At 43.3% G+C, this 21402-nt stretch overlaps 1 protein-coding gene across 2 annotated transcripts in view; it reads left to right on the forward strand.

The window, feature by feature from the left end:
* KPNA5 (karyopherin subunit alpha 5) overlaps nucleotides 1-21402 on the forward strand; it is a 248537-nt gene that overhangs the window by 138890 nt on the left and 88245 nt on the right. For both annotated transcript variants that reach the window (XM_069235362.1, XM_069235361.1), the window contains exon 9: nucleotides 18697-18860. In XM_069235362.1, coding sequence (XP_069091463.1) covers nucleotides 18697-18860 — 164 coding nt within the window. The remainder of the gene's footprint in view (nucleotides 1-18696; nucleotides 18861-21402) is intronic.

Raw genomic sequence — 21402 nt, forward strand, 5'->3', positions numbered from 1 at the left:
GGTATGTTTTAAACAGGTTAAGTTAGGAGGTAGGGAATTCACAATACACTAGGTCTCCCTTCAATGACGTGGAATTGTTTTAGATTGCCTCTTGTTTCTAGTAGTTTAACAAAGAAAGTCTTTTGCAATAGGGTTTTCATTTACTCGTTTTAGTTGTTCTTACCTATTAACTATGGGCACAATTTAAAAAGTTTTGAGCGCTTGAGGGGAAATTATATTTGTGAGTGGGTTGTGGACAATGGTCCGTATAACGGATTCCATGGAATTAGAAGTAATGATGTCATTAAAGATTTCCAGGAGGACAAGACTAGGAAGGGGGAGCCTGACAGGCAGCACTGCATTACACGTTATGTAAATTCAGCTCCTGGGAGTGTTGGAAAGAAGAGAAGGTGCTTCTAACTCTGGACAGATGTGGAGGTAGCTTGAAATGATCAGTGGAAAGCAGAAGGTACCTTGGTACCTTTTTTTAATTTTTTTTATTAAAGGAATCCAGTTCCTGTATTTTAATACGAAAGGTGTTGCTGAGTGGGCAATGCACATGGAGATAGCGGTTGGTTTCTTAAATTTGAAGAGATATTGATCAGTTCCTTGGGAAGGCGGGCAGCTACAGTAATGCAAAAAGAATAGTCGCTCATTTTTGTTTTCTTCATGGAAGCACTATACATCCTTAGTTGTTTTTTTAAGCAATGCACTTTCTATTCTTTGATCTGTTCCTCCTAACACTAACACCATTTCTGGAACTGATTAATGGTTTTTAGTGCAGCTAGGTTTAACCATTGTAGTTCTGGTAGACCATAGTCCATGAGAGATGTAAGTGCATTAATAGTAGCTATGAGAAATAGGCTCATTCACAATATTGTGGATACTTGGCAGATCATGCAAAGAAAACCAGCCCTAAGTCTAGGCCAGAGGAATACATTTTTATTTGAAATATGTCTTAGCACTATTATTAATTGCAGCTTTATTTATCACTTACTGCACCAAGCGGAAGAGCCGTTTCAAGGGCATCATTAATGATCTGGGTTCATTAGAATGTTGCTGTCTAGGAGTATGGCTATGAGGCATTTAGTTTTTGCTCATCTTTTAAAAAAGGTATTGATTTCTTCGAGTAGGTAAAGTATATTATTCTAGGATTATGACTGTGGTGGCGATTAGGGAGGCTGCGTTGTGTGGTTGAGTCTTGTAAGTCAGCGTGTTGCTACATGTTGGACGATATATACACGCTTCTGTTTTTTGTTTGTTTAAAATGTTTGTAAAGCGCTAGGCAGAGTAACCATGGAGTTCCTTTAAAGCACTGAAAGAAAGCGTAGTCCGCACTTTTGTAGAAAGAGGAACGAGCCAATCTACGTGTGCGGTGTTTTAGTGAATGCCTTTGTCTCGTTATATTTCGTGATTACAAAATACTTTTGTTTTTTCCTGATCTGTGACCAATTACTTATAAAACGCAACTCCTTTTACACAACATATGTGTCCACGTTGTGATGAATTTCGCAGTTCTCTTCCTCTCTACTACACGATTGGAAGTTGCCAAAAACGTTTCTCTTCACACCAGGGGCTTTTCGCCTTGCTGCACACTTTTTTTTAGATAAGTGTTCTAGTCAGAGTTTCTGGATTGTTTCCATCAACCATTGCCATCAGTCTTAAGATTTGAAGAATGTGGTCTTGTTTAAATGTTATGACGATCTTTAGGCTCCTGCTAATCTGTAAACCTTTTTTCAGTGGAACCACACCAAGGGCTAACCTAGACTCCTTAACGTCCTTACTGGCTTACTGTATTTTCGTTCTTACAAAGTTTTCTAAATACTGTACGATTTGGCCAACTTTGAGAGTTCCAGGATTTCCGTCCAGAGAGACCACGCTACTCATGTTCATTTGACTCTGTTATTGCTAGGTAGTGTTTTCGTTCCCCGTTTTCAGCACTGAGGGTACCCTGCTTGGAGCAGTGGGAGAGGAAACAAATCTGACTTAGTTAAGAGCTTTTGACTACAGGTAACGTGCATGTGAGTCTGCGTCATAGGCGGCACATCCCTTTTTCTGTGCTTAATAATATTGTCTTAAGTCCCCCCGGACCCTCTCCTGAATGGTGTTGATCGAAGCCTGTTTCTCGCTCCTCACACTTAGCATCTACCCAACGGGGTCCTATGGCCCCAGGCTCCTTTTGGATCTTTTGATCTTTTTGTTCATTAATGATTTTTCTCTCCAGCGCCTTCTTTCTCCATTTCAGAAAGCCTATGATGCCTTATTTCTGCATAAAGCTATTCACGTCATGTCACAAACATTTTGCCACAACTGGCCTGCATTATCTGTCTATTACTTGCTTAGAGAAACAGTCATCTGGTACATGCCTGAAGTCTTTGTGCTGTCATAGGTGTTAGGCACCAACATCTGGTTACATGCAGAATAAGGGTGCACTGATCTTATAAAACATTGAATTTAGTCCTTATGATGAGTCACACGATAAGCACCAGCTTTTCAGAGGTGCAGTATCAAGTTCTTTTTTGTTGGTGAGATAAAGATGCACCTTTCATAGACATTTCCGGTGTGGAGTTCAGCCTCACTGCCCGTATACAAGTGGTACAAGTAACCCTGGGGAAAAAAGCACCCACTTGCTTGCAAGCTGGCTCTAACTGTCTTCAAACCAAGGAAAGAGAATCATGTTCCGGGAGAAGTCTTCAGAGACAAAATCCTCTGTTATTCTTGAGACTTCATTGCACTTTTGAGTTAAGGACAGACGCACAGCTCCTCGCCAGGAGACAGATGTCCTAAGGCCTTCACTCCTCTCCACAAGGAGGCTCACAGCCACTGTCTGGATTGGAGAATTACTTCTTGAGCAGCAGAACCAGTCGGCCTGTTGGTTCCAGAGTCTTCTGGAACTATAGTGATTCTTCCTAGTAGTGCTTCCACGTTCCGAGCTCCACATGTGTTTACTGCAGCTGCATCTGGAGGAGCACAGGAAGAATTACTGGATCTGGGTCCACATCTCAGGATCCTGGATCCCTGTCTCTGTTCCTTACCTTTCAGTAGTGGCTACATGGTCCAAGTCTTTTGGTGAGATGATGCTTCTTCCTGCTTCACCCAATCGCTTGTCCCAGTTGATCACTCAGAGTATGGGCAGGGTTCATTATAGTAAATCGTCATCATTACCTTTGTGAAAAAGTCCGATTCGCCCCCTCACTTCAGTGGGTTGGAGCAGAATGCAGGGTTTTCAAGCTGAAAATCTTTACTCCAGTGCAGAAATCCAGAATAATAATAATCAAGTTGAACAGTACCGCAATCTATGTAGTTTTGTTAAATGTACTACTAGTGGGCCTCCAGAAATGTGTTTAAAGTAGGGCATGTTACTGCAAGTCCCCTACTTTGCTGGGATCGGTAATACCAAATTCTACAGCCTAAGCGGGCCTACACTCATCATCCACATGCCTCCAGACAGACATCAACCCTGTTTTGGAGGCCAGAGTGGCACAGTGATGTACATCTCACTTGCTCAAATCATGCAACCAGTTTACCTCCTGGACAGTTTGTGAGAATTCCTATATACCTTTCCTTCAACTTCTTTAACTCCAAGGGCCCTTCAGAACATTATGGTGAGCCCATAATGCTTAGTCATCTCAGATATTTAGTAATGGCTTCCTCAAATCAGATTTTCGAAATAGTCCCATCTAGTGTGCATGTACTTCATCCATGCTCTCAGAGAAAAGGCCTTCTGTCAGTGGCGTAAGCAGGAAGAGTGCTGCAGTACCCGTCTACCCAATTATTTAACTTGAGCACATGATTCATGAGTGTAAGAAAATGGGTGTACTATAAGGTGAAGTTGGGGCTTTATTGTGCACTACACTCACATTTATCTCCTTGGGTTCAGACAGAGTTATTTACTTAACCTTCTGCTCAACACTTCTGCTCAACACTTTAGCAGCAAGGCTTCGCAATGGAACAACATGTAAAGCATTTAACAGCACCAAACACCGAAATAAGAAAGTCACCAAAGAAGAAAGAGACACAACAACAATTGATGAAAATAGAGCTTATTTTGTGAATTTTTAAAGTCCTTAATGACTAACATCCACTCGAGGTTTCCAGAGATGTGAGTTTTTAAAGCATTATAAAACTTTAACATCAAGCGGAAACAAGCATTGGCAAGTCAAATCTTTGCAAACTTTTTTGAAAACTTTGTAAAAGTTTTGAAACACTGAGTTCAAGGACTCCGACCTGGGTTGGGTGACCAACTCCGACAGGATAGGGGCCTAGGAGTCTTAAGAGAAAGTTTTGGACAGTTACCTGGCCACCAGAGAGTATTTAAGACTAGTTCCAAACTTTACAGGACAACCACCATTGACAAATATGGAGTGGTCCTGATGCTCAGGGATGCCGGTTTAAGTATGCTCTCTGGATGCTCCATATGCTCTGCGTTCCACAGGGGTGAAGTCTGGTTGAGTCCTAGGTTCACAGCTGCGTGGGGGCAACTCCAGCCACAGATCTCGGGGTCCCATGAAGTCCACAATTCAGGGATCAAAGGGCTTCCGGTGGAGATCTTTAGTTCTTGCAACACAGTGGCTCTGGTCCAAACCTTTGATGGGGGCCAGTGTCCCTTGGGGTGGATGAATCCGGTCACAACCAAACCCACGGGTCAAGCTGACTCTGATGCAACTGCTGGCTATTTCTAAACTGTCTGTCGAAATGCCCGGGCCCAGTAGTGGCACAAAAAGCTGCGGTGGCTACAGGGAATGTAGCTTTAATGTTCCCAGTGCCTTTCTGGTGGTCCAGCCAATTTACTCTTGCAGTCTCTGCTTTCGATTGGGGCTGGGAATCAACTTTTCCCCAAGAATGGCACACAGACGTAGATGCAGTCGCTCCAGCACTACAGCCTCTTCTCGTGCACTTCCAATTGGTGCAGAGTGGTTTTTTTCTCGTCATTGGTCCAAATCCAACGAGTACTAAATGGGTGCCAGGGGTACCCATTATATCCTAGCAATGTGCCCGAGGGGAAAACGTGGTTACTAGCCAATAGGGCTAGTAGGTCCCTTCCTAACTATGACACAGTTCCAGTGATGTGTGGCATCTGGCTATTCCAGAGTGCATCTTGCATGCCACAAACAATAAGGCTGAATTCTTCCTCAAGTGTAAGAATCTCAGTAGCCCACTCCTGGGAGTGTGGCTACCATTAGCAGCATTCTGATGGAAAACTGTGAAACCGGTTTTCCTTTCCTGGACCCTGGCTCTATCCTGTCTAGTGGAAACAAAAGGCTTCCTGCGCGGGAGTGTTGTCACATGGCCCTTCAAAGACAGCATCACTCTTTGATGCGTGCCTTTCAGGCTAACACCCTTTGCAGCCCATCCTGTAGGTGCGGGTCGCACCTCCAGTGTAGCAACAGCCTTTGTTCTTGGCATTTGAGTCATTCCCACATCTCTCCAGGCAGGCAGAAACCTGTCCCAGTCCATGTGACTCTGTAGAGTCACTGTACTAGCTGGGTCAAAGTATGGCAACTTTCGCACAAGTGGTCAGCATTAAATTGGACATAAATGTCGACTTCACCATTGAGTGGAATTTGATGCTCTGTTTAATTGATACCTTACATGAATAGATAGGTAGCCTCTGTCAGAAGTCATGTGCATTGGAGTGCCAACCATTAACTCTATTACCGTATAAGGCTGCTTAACTGTCCTCCTCAAAAAATGAAACTTCAGAGCTTTGCTGCATAGAAAGATCAAAAATATATGTCTGTCTTAACCATATACAGCTCCTCGCTATAGGGTTTCATAGGCCTACCTTAGAGGAGACATATATATATAGTTAAGAGACATTGACAAAAGTGGTAATTGCAAATTTGTGTGTGCAGTGCATGCACAGCCTCTTCAGTTTGCAGTGGCAGCTGAAAGTAGTGTTTTCACTTTGTCACACAGAAAGCGGCACAATTAGTGCTGCAGCTCCTTGTGGACAGCCAGCCTTACATGCCCTTGACACCAGGGTACCATATACTAGGGACTTATAAGTAAGTCAGAACAGAACATGCCATTTGGGGGCACCCAATTAATATATAATTTGAAAGGGGAATGAACACTGTCACTGAGTTCTGGTTAGCAGGCCTCGGTGTACTGTCAAAGTAAAAAAACAGTAGCTAATAGTCCAAAATGGGGCAATTAGCTGGGGGAAAACCTGCAAAAGTCCTTTTTTCTTACAATGAGGCATGGACCTTTGCATATCGATTTCCTCACAGAACCTGGAGAACTGACACAAACCTCTAGTTTAGCATATCAACCTGACAAGCTGCTCAGTGGATGATGTTATATTTTTCTTCATCATATTGCAACAGCAGGGAGTGCAAGTTGACTCCCGCCAGACTTACCTTGGATTCTTTACAATCTACCAGAGCATGATTAGGATGTTCTTTTTTTCATGGCAATAGGGCCAACAGAAAAATGTCTGATTGTCCCGATTCATCCTGGTGAATGAATACGCCTTTTGAGCCATTACCCACAGTGAATTAAGAAGTCTCCCATGTGAGACTTCTTTTGCAATATCTATAACGTCTTCCACATACACAAACAATCTCCAACCTCTTGAACCTTAGAGCCCTTTATGGTATTCTCTGGGGATGTGATGGTCCTGAGGTTTCCCCAATTTTTGTTACAAAGGTGATGTCTGAGATTCATCTGTAAAGGGAGATTGTTTTTCTGAAAAGTTTACAGTTGAAAAAATATTGCTTAGTAAGGACATCTGGTGCATCTTACACTTTTCTGTTGATAGCATAAGGATTCAGTCTTCGTCATGACAGGTTCAGCATCTTTCTTCCAAGACAAAGAAAATAGTTCCCATTGACGTGCATTAGATTAACAAACTGCACAGAGATAGGTCTGTTAAAAAGGTGGTGGACAAACCTGCGGAGACTGGAACATGGATTAGGGACTGGATACAGGAGAAACATAAGTCGAGGAGGAGTCTGCACCAGAAAGTTTCAACGGCTATACAGGTTTTTTTTTTTTTTTTTTTTTTGCAGTTTTGTACAGAACAAATTTGACCCAAAGGTATTGGAGTGCTTTACATGAGTACCAGTTACGTTACACAAGGACATATTCATTTTGGTAGGCACGGGGAGATTACGTTATTTGCCCAGAATCACAGGATATTGAGCTGACGCCGACACTCGAAGCAGGCTCCCCAGCTCCAAGGCCGACAGATCTGACAGTTACGTCACATCTTCTCACCATGAGGTCAGAATTACACAGCTTGCCAAGTCGCTTCTCTTGTATTGTAAGGTTCCCTTGGGTTGACACCACTTCGCACCCAACTTACTTTGTCCTTCATGTTTGTTTTGTTAAGTTCCTCGGTTTCTGTCCTGTTTAGAGGTTTGTAATGCTTGCACCTAGTTATCTTCTATACCCTTTTGAAAAGCAGCGTTCAGTTCTGCTTCTCCTGTTTTTCGAGGTTGTGCCCCAGTCACCGTGGAGCTTATTAGCATTTTTACTATGTTTGGAGAAGCAAGTAATACCTCAAAGAACTGTACCCTTAAAATGCCGGGGCGTCAAAGTGGTTCATGCAAGATATAATCTGATGGAATTATATTTTTTCATCAACACAGCCTGTAGCACCACATTCCTTCTGCTCAGAGCAAGACACTCTGTCACTATCTAAATCCAGTCCTGATCTCAATATTTTCTTCCCTACCTCATCTCTTCCCCTTATGGCACTTGGAAGCTGGTTCACATTCACCTTTCTAGAGTATATTGTGGAGGAAGTTGGGGATTGATGTTGCAAATCAGCTAGAGAAGTGAAGTAAATTCTACTGAACAGTTGTTTGTGTCTTTTGAATGTAATGATGCTAATTGAGCAGCTGCTAAGTCCAGAATTGAAAGATGAAAAAGTGTCATGTATTGCAACACACTGCTCCAGGGATAAATAGTGTTGGTGGCATTTCCGAGCATCTGCTTGTCAAAGATGAATGTCGGATTGCTAAAAGAGCTACTTTGTACACTATGCTTTCAGGGCTTTGTCATGAACTCCACTGTTTTAAAGGCTACTGCTACTACACTTCCTGAGCCCCCAAAGGATTTGCCTCCTTTCTGAAGAAAAGGAAAACTGTCAGGTGTCTCTCATCCCTCCCCACTAAATTATTGTCATTTGGGTATGAATGTTAGGAATCTGACTTTACCGGTCAGAGAACATCTCACCAACAGGTGGTTTGATAGAGCCCCAAATTATACCCCCAAAATCAGTACAAGCACATACGGTTTGGTATTTTATAGGGTATTACAGTTTATTACATTCCGTTCTCCTACATAGCAGGTGAGCAATAATGATCATGGAAAATTATGAACAATTGAGCATGTAATGTGTTAGAAAGGGGGTTTCCTGGTTAGCTATGGTATGTACCTACGCTGGGCAGAATCCACTACTCTAGCCAGGGCAAGTAAGTTACACACCAAAGATAACCTGTGCTCACCCTCTGGTAGCTTGGCAGTGAGCAGACACACTTTCACCAGTGACACAATAAATACACCAAAAAAAAGTTATATTAAAATATGTCTTATATTGTACATATATATTGTAGACCATAAGCAACAAAAGTCATAAATACTGTGCATATCTTAAAATCACTGACAGAGTACTGGATGTCTTGATAAGGCAACGCATATACACACTGTGCGGGTTGTTGTTGCTGCTGCTATAGAAATGGATATCTCCATAGAAAAAAAAGGGTGGAAGCACAACTTCAATCCCACTTAGAGAGTCATCCTTTGGTGTATTCCAAAGCCGCCCCTCCCTCCCCCAGGGCACAATGAGAGGTGCTGGTGCACAGTATACCCCCTCGTACCCCCCCCAATTTGCATGTGCATGTCAATGACTGTTCCCTGCACTTTTTATCCAATGTTACGATACTCGAGCGTGCCTGTTTAATTCAGAATGCACTTTGTCCGTGACACAAAAAAAGACACGCAGTGACTTTATATAGATTCATATAATCGCTTGATACGTGAATATCACCTAAATCCTCTGGAATAACTTACCTGGCACACACGTAGAACTTGTCTATATAATTTCACAAACAATAACATTTCTCATATTGGTTGTGCCTGTTACAGTCGGGTGTATGTCAGGTGTGATGTCAGAGGTACCCCAAATTTATATAATTATTCCCTTTGGATGATGGATGTCATAAGCGCCACCATTGGTGTAAGAAAATATTTTGTTATATTTTTTGATCATTAGGATAGCCCTTTCTACTGAAGCCCGTGTGGACCATAAAGAAGGAATTTTTAGTCTTTATTCTTATACTTGGTATTTTTCTCGTTTCAAGGTGTCTCCGCTTATTTTTATCATCCTGATGATGACCCTGCACTGATTAATCTGAAAATAGAGTCAAAAAATCAACAGAACGCATAATTGTAGACTGGTTTTCAAACTGGTCAAATGTGGATGTGGATATCTAAAGGACAGATGTCCCAGTACAACGCTATAATTTGCTCCAGTCACATGTATATAGCACCAGTGCACTTTTTTCACTTTGCACTGCGCCGTCACTATATAAGAGCACCTTATTTCATGTCATTATAAGTTGTTTTTTGTGTTTTTTTAAAATATTTTTTAAACTGTAATTAAAAAAAAAATCCTTCTACTTTACTGTATACACACACAACAGAGTAGCCGTGGAAGTCAAGGGCAACACTTCCCCCATGGGGACCATTTGTGTCTGATACTGTGTATACCTGCGTTAAGGGCTATTTCCCCGTGTTCTAGATACACATGTGGTAATCGGGCAGACTCCTCACAATGGCACATTTGTTGGGGTGTAATGATCCTTGCTCTCTGAGGGTGAGGCCGATGGACCGATAACTGAGGCTTTTGATCCCTTATGCCCTATACAGACCGGAAAGGGGGGCAGGCCAACAAGGCCTGGGGGAGGACTGGGATGCAGGGCACAGGCAGGCCAACACAAGGGTCCTCTCTGCAAGTGGCAGTCCCTTCCTCAGCCTAGCAGGTAACAGCTCGCACTACAAAGCTAGTAGGCCCAATGGCGGTCCCTCCTAGAGGCACAGCCGTCCTCTGGCAATGTGCAGCCTGTCGAACCTAGGAAGACCATGGTCGGTGAGCAGCTGGCAGCAGGGCCTCAAGCAGAAAAGCAATCCAGGGAGTCCTTTAGGGTACCCAACAAGTAGCAGGAAGCAGGGTAACAGCAGAAGGGCAGTCCAGTACTGTGGGCAGTGCAGAAGTCCTTCCTGCAGAGGTTCAGTCTCAGTCGAAAAGTGCTCTAAAAACGTGGGGTCATAAACAGGATTTATCACTACCATTTCAAACATACCCACGCTACTCCTTTCAGATCAGAAATTACCACTTAAAATATGTATAAGGGAATTCCCAATGCAGACCTATGACAGGTGGAGCCCTCATAGTATTGAAAACAAAATAGGCTGTTTATCACTACTAGGGCATGTAAAACATGAAAGTACAAGTCCTCCCTTTTACATACACAGCACCCTGCCCATAAGGCTGTCTAAGGCCTACTTTAGGGGTGACTTAAGTGTAGTAAAAAGAGAATTTAGGCCTTGGCAAGTAGTTTTTATTTCAGAGTCAATGTGTTAGTAAACCGTGCACGCGGGCACTGCAGTGACAGGCCTGAGACAAGTTTGTATGCTATTTCTGTGTTTTTTTCCAATCAGCATTGCCGGCCCACTAGTAGCATTTAAGTTAAAGGCCCTGGGTATGTTGTATACCAATTTACTTAGGACTTACATGTAAATTAAATATGCCAAGCAGGTTTAAGCCAGTCATACCAAGTGATAGGGGAGAGAGCACTTGCACTTTAGCACTTATTAGCAGTGGTAAAGTGCCCTGAGTCCTAGAGTCATCAGAAACAGGGTCAGAAAAATAGGAGGAGAAAGGAAAAAAGTTTTTGGATAACCCTGCAGAAAGGGACATTTCCAACATAATATATATGTAATAAAGCTATGGTCAAATACGCTCCAAATATGTTTCATCACAAATCCCTAGCATATTAATCTAAACCCTACCACAGGGTGTTATGAAAACTTAATTGAGTTATTATTATGTACCACCCTCCCACATAGCTTTGATATTCCATCTGGACTGAAGTCAGAACTGCGTATTACAGCATCCCTCCATCAACCAGCCTGTTTGTGGAACCTCACCACTTCTGAACCTTCAATGAATTGAGGAGGAGTCAGTCCATGCTTAGCTCCTGCTCTTTATTGCATAGGAAGAGGTAAAATGAGTGTGCTCAACCATAGGAAGTAGGTGAAAGTTATTGGTACCTTTCGTCCTTTCTTCCCACCTAATAAGGGGACTGGCAGGGTAATTTTCTCCTGTTTCTTCCTACCTATAGTTATTCTAAAGCTTCACAAAGTGGACAAATACCTTTTCTGCTCAAGTTAACACGGGCACTAATTAAAACATGACAAACCAGCACATTTCTTGTTATGTGCTCTGTACTAAGAATGTTATTCTTGTTAAAAAAAGGAGATAGCTAAAGAAGGCCTACGGCACAGTCGTCGCCAAGCACTGTCATCTTTCCATTTAAAACTGCAGCTACAAGTTTAACATACAGTAGGCTTATGTTATATGTAACACATAAAGACAAGCCACTCTTATCATCTTCCTACTAGAGCTTTGCCCAGACGTTCTTTGCACGCTGCTTGCCTAGGTTTAGGATTACCATTGCTCCTTTTTTCACCTCCCATTCTTGCTGTCAGTTACTGTGGAATACGTCCTCAAAGTTGCATATGGGTAAAACCTAGGACATAAGTGGTATCTAAATTACATTTATGGTGACTAAATTAATCTGATTCCCTGGGCTCTTTCCTATTAACAAAGCCCTTCTGTCGATCCCTAGTCATCATCCAAAACTACAGACTAAGCTAATCCATTTTTCGCGAAAGCAGCTTGTGAGAGTGCAGGTACATGCAAGGAAGCTGGTGTTTTGCTTGTTATGCATGTATGTATGCATGGTACTTTTGTGTTAATGCTCTGCATTAATATCTAAAAAAATAAAATAAAAAAAAAAGCAGTTTCCGGCACCTCATCCACCTCAGGATACCCACAAAACTGATTTTGGGAAAGAAACTGCACACTAAGAGGTAAAGTCACCATAACAGTAACTGTATTGATATAAAGCCTTCATGTGTGTGACAAAATCTTTGACCAGGTATCTCTAGGAATCTGTCAGTGCATTGAGGACAGGACATGATATCCACCGTGAGTGGCTTTCCTATACCGTTTGTTATTTTTGTAGTGTAGAAATTCTCCCCTCAAATATACAATGACTACCACTAACATAAGTATATTGTTTGTAGTAGGTCATTTTATTTCCTTCTACTGGCAGCTTTACGTAATGATCTGGTCAAGTTATAACCAGTGATGCAGTGACTGTTCCATCATCATGAACATACCTGACATTCTTGAGCCAACCAAACTTCCACACTTTCTCTACACTCCAGAGCACTGACTCTTCACATGTACGTTTTCACGCCGTGATCCATTCGAGCATGGAGAACGGATTACTCTATGCTGGAGCTTCCAAATATCTTAACTGTCTTCAAGCAAGGTTAACAATAAAGTTCTCCCATCAGTGAGCTCCCAGTTGAGTAAGGCTGATTCCTGCTGTCCCCCGAAACGGAGGAGTGAAGAAAAATTATTTCTGCACAGTTATAAAAGTTTCAAGATGTTAGCTTTTCTTTACTTGCATCTTTTAGTGGTCATGTTGTCACAAGTGCAGTGATCCATTTTATTGCATTTTAAAGTTCCCTTTTAAAGTTTAAAGTTTCATATATTTAAATACATTTAGGATATTTTATACGCATTTCTGATGGATACTTCTAACCACAGATTTCTCAGCATCCGAATAATTCCCAGGTGCCAGACTGTATCCAGAAGCTTTTCACAGCAGTGCTTCAGCGCACTGGTAGATGGTGTTGTATTGCTGCCCTTTGATGTTATTCTACCCTGGAGATGATAGAGGCTTGCTGATATAGGTGTTAACCCTATGCGCCTGCGGCAGCTTTTTTTTTTTCATTTCACACCTTCCGAAGCCGATCATGTGCTCTTCTTTATCATTTGACAAACTTTGAGTCAAGCCTTTTTCTTCAGAAAAGTGTGCAAGTGAACTATGTCCACTCCAAAAGCTACAGGATTTATACCATGCAGAGACTATTGCAAATAAATGTCTGCTACAGACACCCACAAAGTTTGCTTTTAGTGTTTGAACTCAGGGTACAACTCCAAGTTGTGTGATGAAGTGATAAGTTCCCCCTCATGAACCCAAAGGCGATCTGGAAACCGTGAAGCGCAGTTGTACATCACCGAACACTGGAAGAAACCTTGGAAACCTCACTCCTGATAGGAGTTGAGAGAAAAGGATCCCCTGCCTCTCCCAAACTGTTCCTGCAAAAGTTTATCAGTGTGATTGAAGTCTTCTGGTAAATCTAGGTCTTAAGGGCCTGATTACTAGTTTGGCGGATAGGATATCCGTCACTATTGTGACAGAGTAAATCTCCTCCTCCCCGCCAAAACTAAATCAGGCCCTTAGTCAAGGTGGAAATACGTGAAGGGCAAGGAGGACATGTCCCCATCCCACCACTCTCTGTCTCCAGAAAAGCTAAAAAGGCATCAACATGCATCTGGTCTTGCTCCTTATCCTTGAAGGAGCCGATTTGGGTATTGCACCCTGAATTCATCGGCAATATCACAACAGATCAAAGTCATCAGTGAGGCCATGTTGCACATCTGTGGCACTCTCCCTGTTGCCTTCTGGTGCTTTCGGGCTCCGAAGACTAGCAGGGGCCTCCAGTTGGGTTACTCCCAGCTGATCCATTTCAGCGTCTTTTGTGCCCATCATACCTGCTTCTTAGTCAGCACTGGTGCCAAAAGAAGACCCTATTCCCATTTTTGTGCCTGACTCCGAAGCAAACTCTCCTCATCTGAGGTTGCATCTGGAATCCACATTGACATGCCCGGCCCTTATTCAGTCTGCCTCTGACAGAATCCTTCCTCTGCCTTGAAGCCACCCTGATGTGCTCCATCAACTGCTTAGTTCAGACTCTGATAAGTGTCTGCCACCATTTGGATATGACAATGCTAATGATAGTTGTTAGAAATTGGGTCTTTGGTTGGCAGTCGGGTTGCCTCTGTCCAAGCAGGGACCCTCACTGTAAAAATAAAGGTACGTTATTTTGGTGACACAAATGCCAAAAATATCATGTAGACTATACTTCCTTGGGAGGTAAGTAGTACACACATTATATACACTAGTATGCAAAAACAGGTGTAAAACCAGTTAGAAAACAGTGCAAATAGTGAAAATCACAATAGTTGGAAATGGGCACAGGGGGAACACAAACCATATACTAAGAAAGTGGAATGTGAATGTCAGTTTCCCACCTAGGTAAGTGTAGTGTGTAGAGGGTCGCTGGGAGTACTATAAAACACCAAAGGTAAGTACTGGAACCCACCCCAGAGCCCAGGAAAGTAGGAATAAAGTACAGTGACTTTCCCAGAACACACAGAAACACAAGAAAGAAGATTATGCAAGAACCAGAAGAGACTGCAAGACACCAACAGTGGATTCCTGGACCTGCAGACCTGTGGAAAGAAGGGGACCAAGTCCATGAAGCATGGAATAGTCCAGGGAGAACGAGCCCTCCGCTAACCTGGATGAAGGTGAAAAAAGAAGAACCACCAGTGAAGAACAACAGTCAGTACTGCACCCAAGAAGATGGATACGGGTTCCTGGGTGCATGCCAGATGGAGGATTGCAGTCTGGTTTGCGTCGCTGAAGTCCGCCAACAAGCCTTGGCACATGCAAAGCTCTCAGTAGAATAAAGGCTCCCATGCCACCGGAGAAACACTCGGGAAGATGTGTGTCGCAGGATAGAGTGCTGGGGGCCGGGTCTGCACGGTGCATGAAGAACTACATGGAAGGATGCCAACAAGCCTTGGCAACTGCAAAACACGCTGTGTACAGGGTACTGCCTTTGCGTGGGGAGGTAAACTCGTACCTCCACCAAAGTTAGACAGTAGGACATCAGGACTGTCAGGACCACTTCAGTCCACCACCCGTGATGCGGGATCCATGCAACTCGTCAGGAGAAGGGACCGACGCTGCTGGTCGTTGATGCAGTGAGGTGCCTGCTGAAGCAGGGGAGTGACTCCCTCACTCCAAGGGAGATTCATTTTGCTCTTCTGGTGCAGGCTGAAGCCAGGCTGCCCTCTGAGGATGCACGACGGGAAACAGTTTCAGTTGCTGGCAGGAGCTGAAGATACAATGTTGCAGAAGTCATCTTTGCTTCTTTGTTGTAGTTTGTAGAGTTCCTGGAGGGTCCAGATGCAGTTCCTTTGGTGAGAAGGTGAAGTAGAGGATGCAGAGGGTTCCTGCTGGAGTCTTGCAATCCGAATCTTAAGAACCACCCAAAGGAGAGACCCTAAATAGCCCTAAAAGGGGGATTGGTCACCTAAACAGGTAAGCACCTATCAGGGGAGGGCTCTGAAGTCACCTGCTGGCACTGGCCACTCATATGCTCCCAGAGTTCCCTGCCAACTTGGAATCCAGGGTGGCACAACCCAGGAACCCTCTGGAGGAGCTCTGAGCACCACCCCTGGGGTGATGATGGACAGGGGAGTGGTCACTCCCCTTTCCTTTGTCCAGTTTTGTGCCAGAGCATGGACTGGGGGTCCCTGAACCAGGGTATACTGGATTATGCGTGGAGGGCACCAAATGTGCCATTCAAAGCATTTCCAGAGGCTTGGGGAGGCTACCCCTCCCTAGCCTGTCACACCTGTTTCCAAAGGGAGAGGATGTAACACCCCTCTCCCAAAGGAAATCCTTTGCCCTGCCTTCCAGGGCTTGAGCTTCTCAAGCAACAGGAGGGCAGAAACCTGTCTGAGAGGTGGCAGCAGCTGGGGCTGCCTGGAAAACCTCAGAAGGCTGGAATGGCAATACTGGGGGTCCTCTAAGGAGTGCATGGAATCATACAACCAATGCTTGCAAAAGCCTTGGGGTATGATTCCAACATGTTTGATACCAAACATGCCTATATTCGGAGTTACCATTATGTAGCTGGACATAGGTAGTGACCTGTGTCCAGTACATGCGTAAAATGGTGTCCCTGCACTCCTGGGGACATGGTTCTGGATGTCGTGAGGGCAGCTCTGCTAGGGCAGGGGTGCCCTCACACACAGGTACTCTGCACCCTGCCCTCATGGCTGGAAGGCCTCCTATAGGGGTGACTTATAAGTGACCCGGTGCAGTGTAAATGGCAGTGAAAGGGTGCATGACCCTTTCACGCAGGCTGCAATGGCAGTCCTGCAGAAGCCTTTACATGGCCTCCCTATGGGTGGCAAGTAAAATGCTGCAGCCCATAGGGATCCCCTGGAACCGCAATGCCCTGGGTACCTAGGTACCATATACTAGGGAATAATAAGGGGGCCACCATATGCCAGTTTTGGGTGAAATACTGGGTTACCAGTATGCAGCAACAACATTTAGAGGAGAGAGAGTGTAATCACTGTAGTCCTGGTTAGCAGGGTCCCAGTGAACACAGTCAAGCACACTGACATCAGGCAGAAAATGGGGGTAAACGTTGCAAAAAGAGGGTACTTTCCAACACAGTGTGGTCGTCGATCACCAGACTTGGTGAGATCCACTGGTTTTTCTGGGGATATCCAAGCCTCCCATTTTTGGGTATGCCATTTGACGGGTCTTGCCGTTTTAAAGTGGATTCTGTCCTGGAACTCTTTAAGGAAAACCAAGTCACAATGCATTTCTTGGGCCTTTTGGATCCTGCCAGCCAATTTCCCCATCAAACCTGTTGGGGACAGTGGTGACGGATATATCACTGCTCTGTGATGCATGGTTATCTGTAAGAATTAGAGATTAGGCAACTATGATCTCTGGCAGAAACCTAACTCCACATCAGTCTGTTGGAGTTTCAGGTCACCACCATGGCCTTGAAGGACTTCCTGGCATCCATCAAGAGGAAGCTGGTACAAACAGGGTGCAGTGGGGTCCTGAGTCCTGCTCTAAGAGGCTATCTGCCTTTGGAGTTGACCAGACCATCAGGACTTATCAGTGATCATGAACCACCTGGCAGTGTCTTTAAATGAAAGGTCATTCATACTCATTCAGTAGCACCTGGTGGTTCATGAATGGTGATTATATCCTGAGATAATACAGGAAATCTTCCATCAATGGTGAGAACCCTCTTTTGATACTTTTTTCTACCATCAGGAACATGCAGTGTCAAAACATTTGCGTACTAGAGTTCCAAAGAAGGCTGTCTCTAGGAGATGCATTCAGAGAGTGGAGCATTGGACTCCTTTTTGCCACTACCTCTCCTGCCCTGAGTTCTGAAGATCAGGAACGACTAGGACCAAGTCATCCTAGTCTCTCCAGAATCTGCCAATACAATGTGGTACTGTAACCTCTGGGCATGAGCATCTATCCCCTACCAGGCTATCCCTTTTGAGAGGATCTTTTCAGGGACATCTTAAGGACTTTGGGGGCCGTGGGCCAAACGGATTTCGTAGGCCTCTGTCTGGAACAGCTTTGAATGTATGATCCAATTTCAGTTTTTTCATGCCTTCTTTGGTCAGGTCACTGACACTACATAGACACACTGGTCCAAAATTTAAATGTGTTTCTAATATTCAGGGAGAGAGATGTGTGTTTTAAATATTGTAATACAGGAACACCTCACCAATATTATCGCAAATAAGCTTTGCAACCGACTGCCATGTCTCATATGTGAGGTCCTATTTTCATCAAAATGGAACGTTTTACGGATGTAGCATGGTGCTGAAAAATAAACCACATTTCTCTGCAAAATGCCTGTAATAGACTCCCACATGTTACCTATATTAAAAATAAAGGAGATGGTATTTAAAACAATATATGTATAAGAATCATTCAGAGTCAGCAGGGCAGGACTGTGTGGAGAACAGAGCTGGTTGTATCAGGGGGCCCCATGAAAGGCCAGGTTGCTAGGCAAGAGCCCATTTTGCCCATGTCTTAAAACATCTCTGGATCTTTTGATGCAGCAGCAAGGCAGGGGTCTGCACAGAGACCTGCGCATTCTACATCTACATGCAGGTAGATTGAGAGTCATCAGTTGACTGCATTCAATCTACCTTCTGAGGTTTTGGATATTATCCTTTCTGCTCAGCACCCTTCTACAAAACCAATTTATGCAGAATGCTGGGACAGGCTTGTGGCCTGGTGTGGACATCGCCTTTATCCAAGCAAGGTCTTGCAGTGGGCACCATTAAAGGTTATCTGTCTGCCTTTTTACTCACAAATGACCTATGGTACAGCATCCTTAGTCACGTCTTACTTAATAGGGACCTATAGTAAGGCCCTAAGGGAATGTACCCCCATCTCTAACTTGAGAGGGTTGTCTAGTAATGATCTTAGGTGCTGCATCTTTATCCTAATATTTTTTGTTTGAACGGCTTCTAGTAACGATCTGAGATATCAGTTTTAAACAAATGGATTATAACATTGGATCTGTATGTAATTTGCCTTCAAGAAATCTGCTTTTATAGTCGAAGTGGCTTACTCTTGACAGCTTATTAAAATCTGGCAGTTCATGGAAATTTTTACAAGTAAACATTATTGATGAAAGTGTATTGGATTATGATAAGGTCAAATCATGTTGAGTTATTTTAAAACCGAATAGTTTTCCATTACTTTTTTCTAGGTTTCTCCATGTTTGACAATGCTCTCAAGGCTTCTGTTCATCAGTGATCCAGATGCATTAGCCGATGCATGCTGGGCACTCTCTTACCTTTCTGATGGCCCCAATGTTAAAATTCAAGTTGTCATCAACGCTGGGGTGTGTCGAAGATTGGTGGAACTTTTGATGTAAGTGCCAAAGTTTACTATTTGTATGCAATCAATGTGCCAGTTGCATTTTGCAAAATACCTAACACCCGCATTGAGCTTATTCACACAGTTTACAGCAACTAACCATGTATTTTTATATACTTATCTCAACTTACCTTTTTGGGGTACTTGTAATTAGTGTTGATCTTATTACAATTTCTAGCCAGGGTGTATGAAGGTATTTGATCCAAGCTCAGTCTTAAAAGGCTCTCTATTTTAAGGAGTGACAGAAATGCAAACTAAGCAACCATTTTGATTCCAGGTCGATACCGCGTGTCATCCTTTAACACCTTTGCTGCCAGGCCTTTTCCCCCTCCTGTGCCGAGCCTTTTTTTTTGGCTATATGGGGGTAGTTCGCAATTAGGCCCTCAAAACGTTTTGTCCACATAAGCTATCCACGCCGAGTATACATGCTTTTTTCCCAACATCCTAGGGATTATAAAGGTACCCAGAGTTTGTGGGCTTCCTTGGAGGAGACCAAGAAATTAGCTAAAATACAGCTAAAATGTGTTTTTTTGGTCAAAAACGGGAAAAAGTGCTGCAGAAGAAAGCATATGGTTTTTCCCTGCAAATGGCATCAACAAAGGGCTTGCAGTGCTAAAATCACAATCTTCCCAGCTTTCAGGAACAGGCAGACTTGAATCGGAAAACCAAGTTTTTCAACATACTTGTGGCATTTTACTGGAACATAGCTCATTTTCACTATTTTCTGTGCTTTCAGCCTCCTTCCAGTTAGTGACAGAAATGGATGTAAAACCAATGTGTTGATCACGGGCAGTTGACCATTTGGGAAAAGTAGAAAAAATTCTGAATTTAGCAAGGGGTCATTTGTGTAGATCCTTCAAAGTTTTCCTACAGAGAGTAACAGCTGAAATACACAAATATTGAAATTGAGTTGAAAAAAACAGCCATTTCTGTCCACGTTTTCTTCTGTAACTTTTTCCAACTATGGCAGATTTTTTTAAAAGCAATATACCATTACATCTGCTAGACTCTTCTTGTTGTGGGGATATATTGGGCTTGTACATTCATCAAGAACCTCTAGGTACCCAGAGCCAATAAACAAGCTGCACCTTGTAATGGGATTTCATTGCTTACCAGGAATACAGCAGTCCATTTTTTAAAATATAAAGAGTGAAAAATCGGTATCAAGGAATCCTTTGTATTACAAAAATGGGCACAAGATAAGGTGTTGAGAAACAGTGGTTATCTGCATATATCTGAAGTTGTGGGTCCCCATACTAGCATGTGAATTACAGGCCATTTCTCATATAGACTTCTTTCTTATACACGGTCTTACACTTGAAAGGGAAAAATGTAGAGAAAGACTAGGGGCAATAACACTTCTATTCTGTGTTCCCCCAAGTCTCCCGATAAAAATGGCCCCTCACTTTTGTGGGTAGGCCTAGTGCCCATGACTGGAAACGCCCCAAAACGCAATATGGACACATCACATTTTTTAGATTGAAATCTGACGTGTTTTTTGGAAAGTGCCTAGCTGTGGATTTTGGCCTTTAGCTCAACCGGCACCTAGGGAAACCTAGCAAACCTGTCCATTTTTGAGAACTAGACACCTATGGGAATCCAGGATCGGGTGACTTGTGGGACTCTCACCAGGTTCTGTTACCCAAAATCCTTTGCAAACCTCAAACTTTGGCCAAAAAACACTTTTTCCTCGCATTTTGGTGGTCAAGTTCTGAAATCTGAGGGGAGCCACAGACTTCCTTCCACCCAGCATTCCCCCAATTTTTGTAATAAAATGGTACCTCGCTTGTGTGCATTTCACTAGATATTTATTTATTATGATACGGAATTCTACAGGAGGTCCACATAAAACACACATAAAATAAAAACTGAGCCTTCATATACAGCTAAATAAGTTAAAAAAAGATAAACCCTTAAAATAATTAAAAATTTGAATACAAAACATTTCATTTGGCGGAACGGAGAAGACCTGCAATAACTCCGAAGCAGTGCGTAGGGTAGAGAGTGAGACAAATGGGGCGCAGCCACCTACGATGATATTGCGACAAAGCCGGACAAATAAATACGACATGATTCAAATCTTTTGCACCATTTGGCAAAGGTTACAAATAGCTGAGGAGGCATACCATCTAGCCCGTATTATATTAAGAGAAAGCAGCCCCTGTCGCAGCAGAAGCCAGAATCTTCTCACCCCATGAGGCAGGTTCCAACTGAGATAGGGCTGCATTACCCTCAATCGTATGGTATCGGATATAGATTGAAAACTCTATGTGCACAAGCCTGTTTGTCCTAGCAGATTCATGGTCCAAGTTGCTTGCCTAATTATAGATTTAAGCAGCATGGGAGAGAATGTAAAATTTGTTGTGGCATCGAATTGTAGGAGGTCTAAGGCATATATGAAATTCTTGCTAGTAGTACACAATGTGAGCACATCACATTTCCCCAAAGAAAGCAAACACGTTTTTTGCAAAGTGCCAAACAGTGGATTTTGACCTCTGCCTCAGCTGACACCTAGGGCAACCTACCAAACCTATAC

Source organism: Pleurodeles waltl, chromosome 5 (genome assembly GCF_031143425.1).
Source record: "Pleurodeles waltl isolate 20211129_DDA chromosome 5, aPleWal1.hap1.20221129, whole genome shotgun sequence".
NCBI lineage: Eukaryota > Metazoa > Chordata > Amphibia > Caudata > Salamandridae > Pleurodeles > Pleurodeles waltl.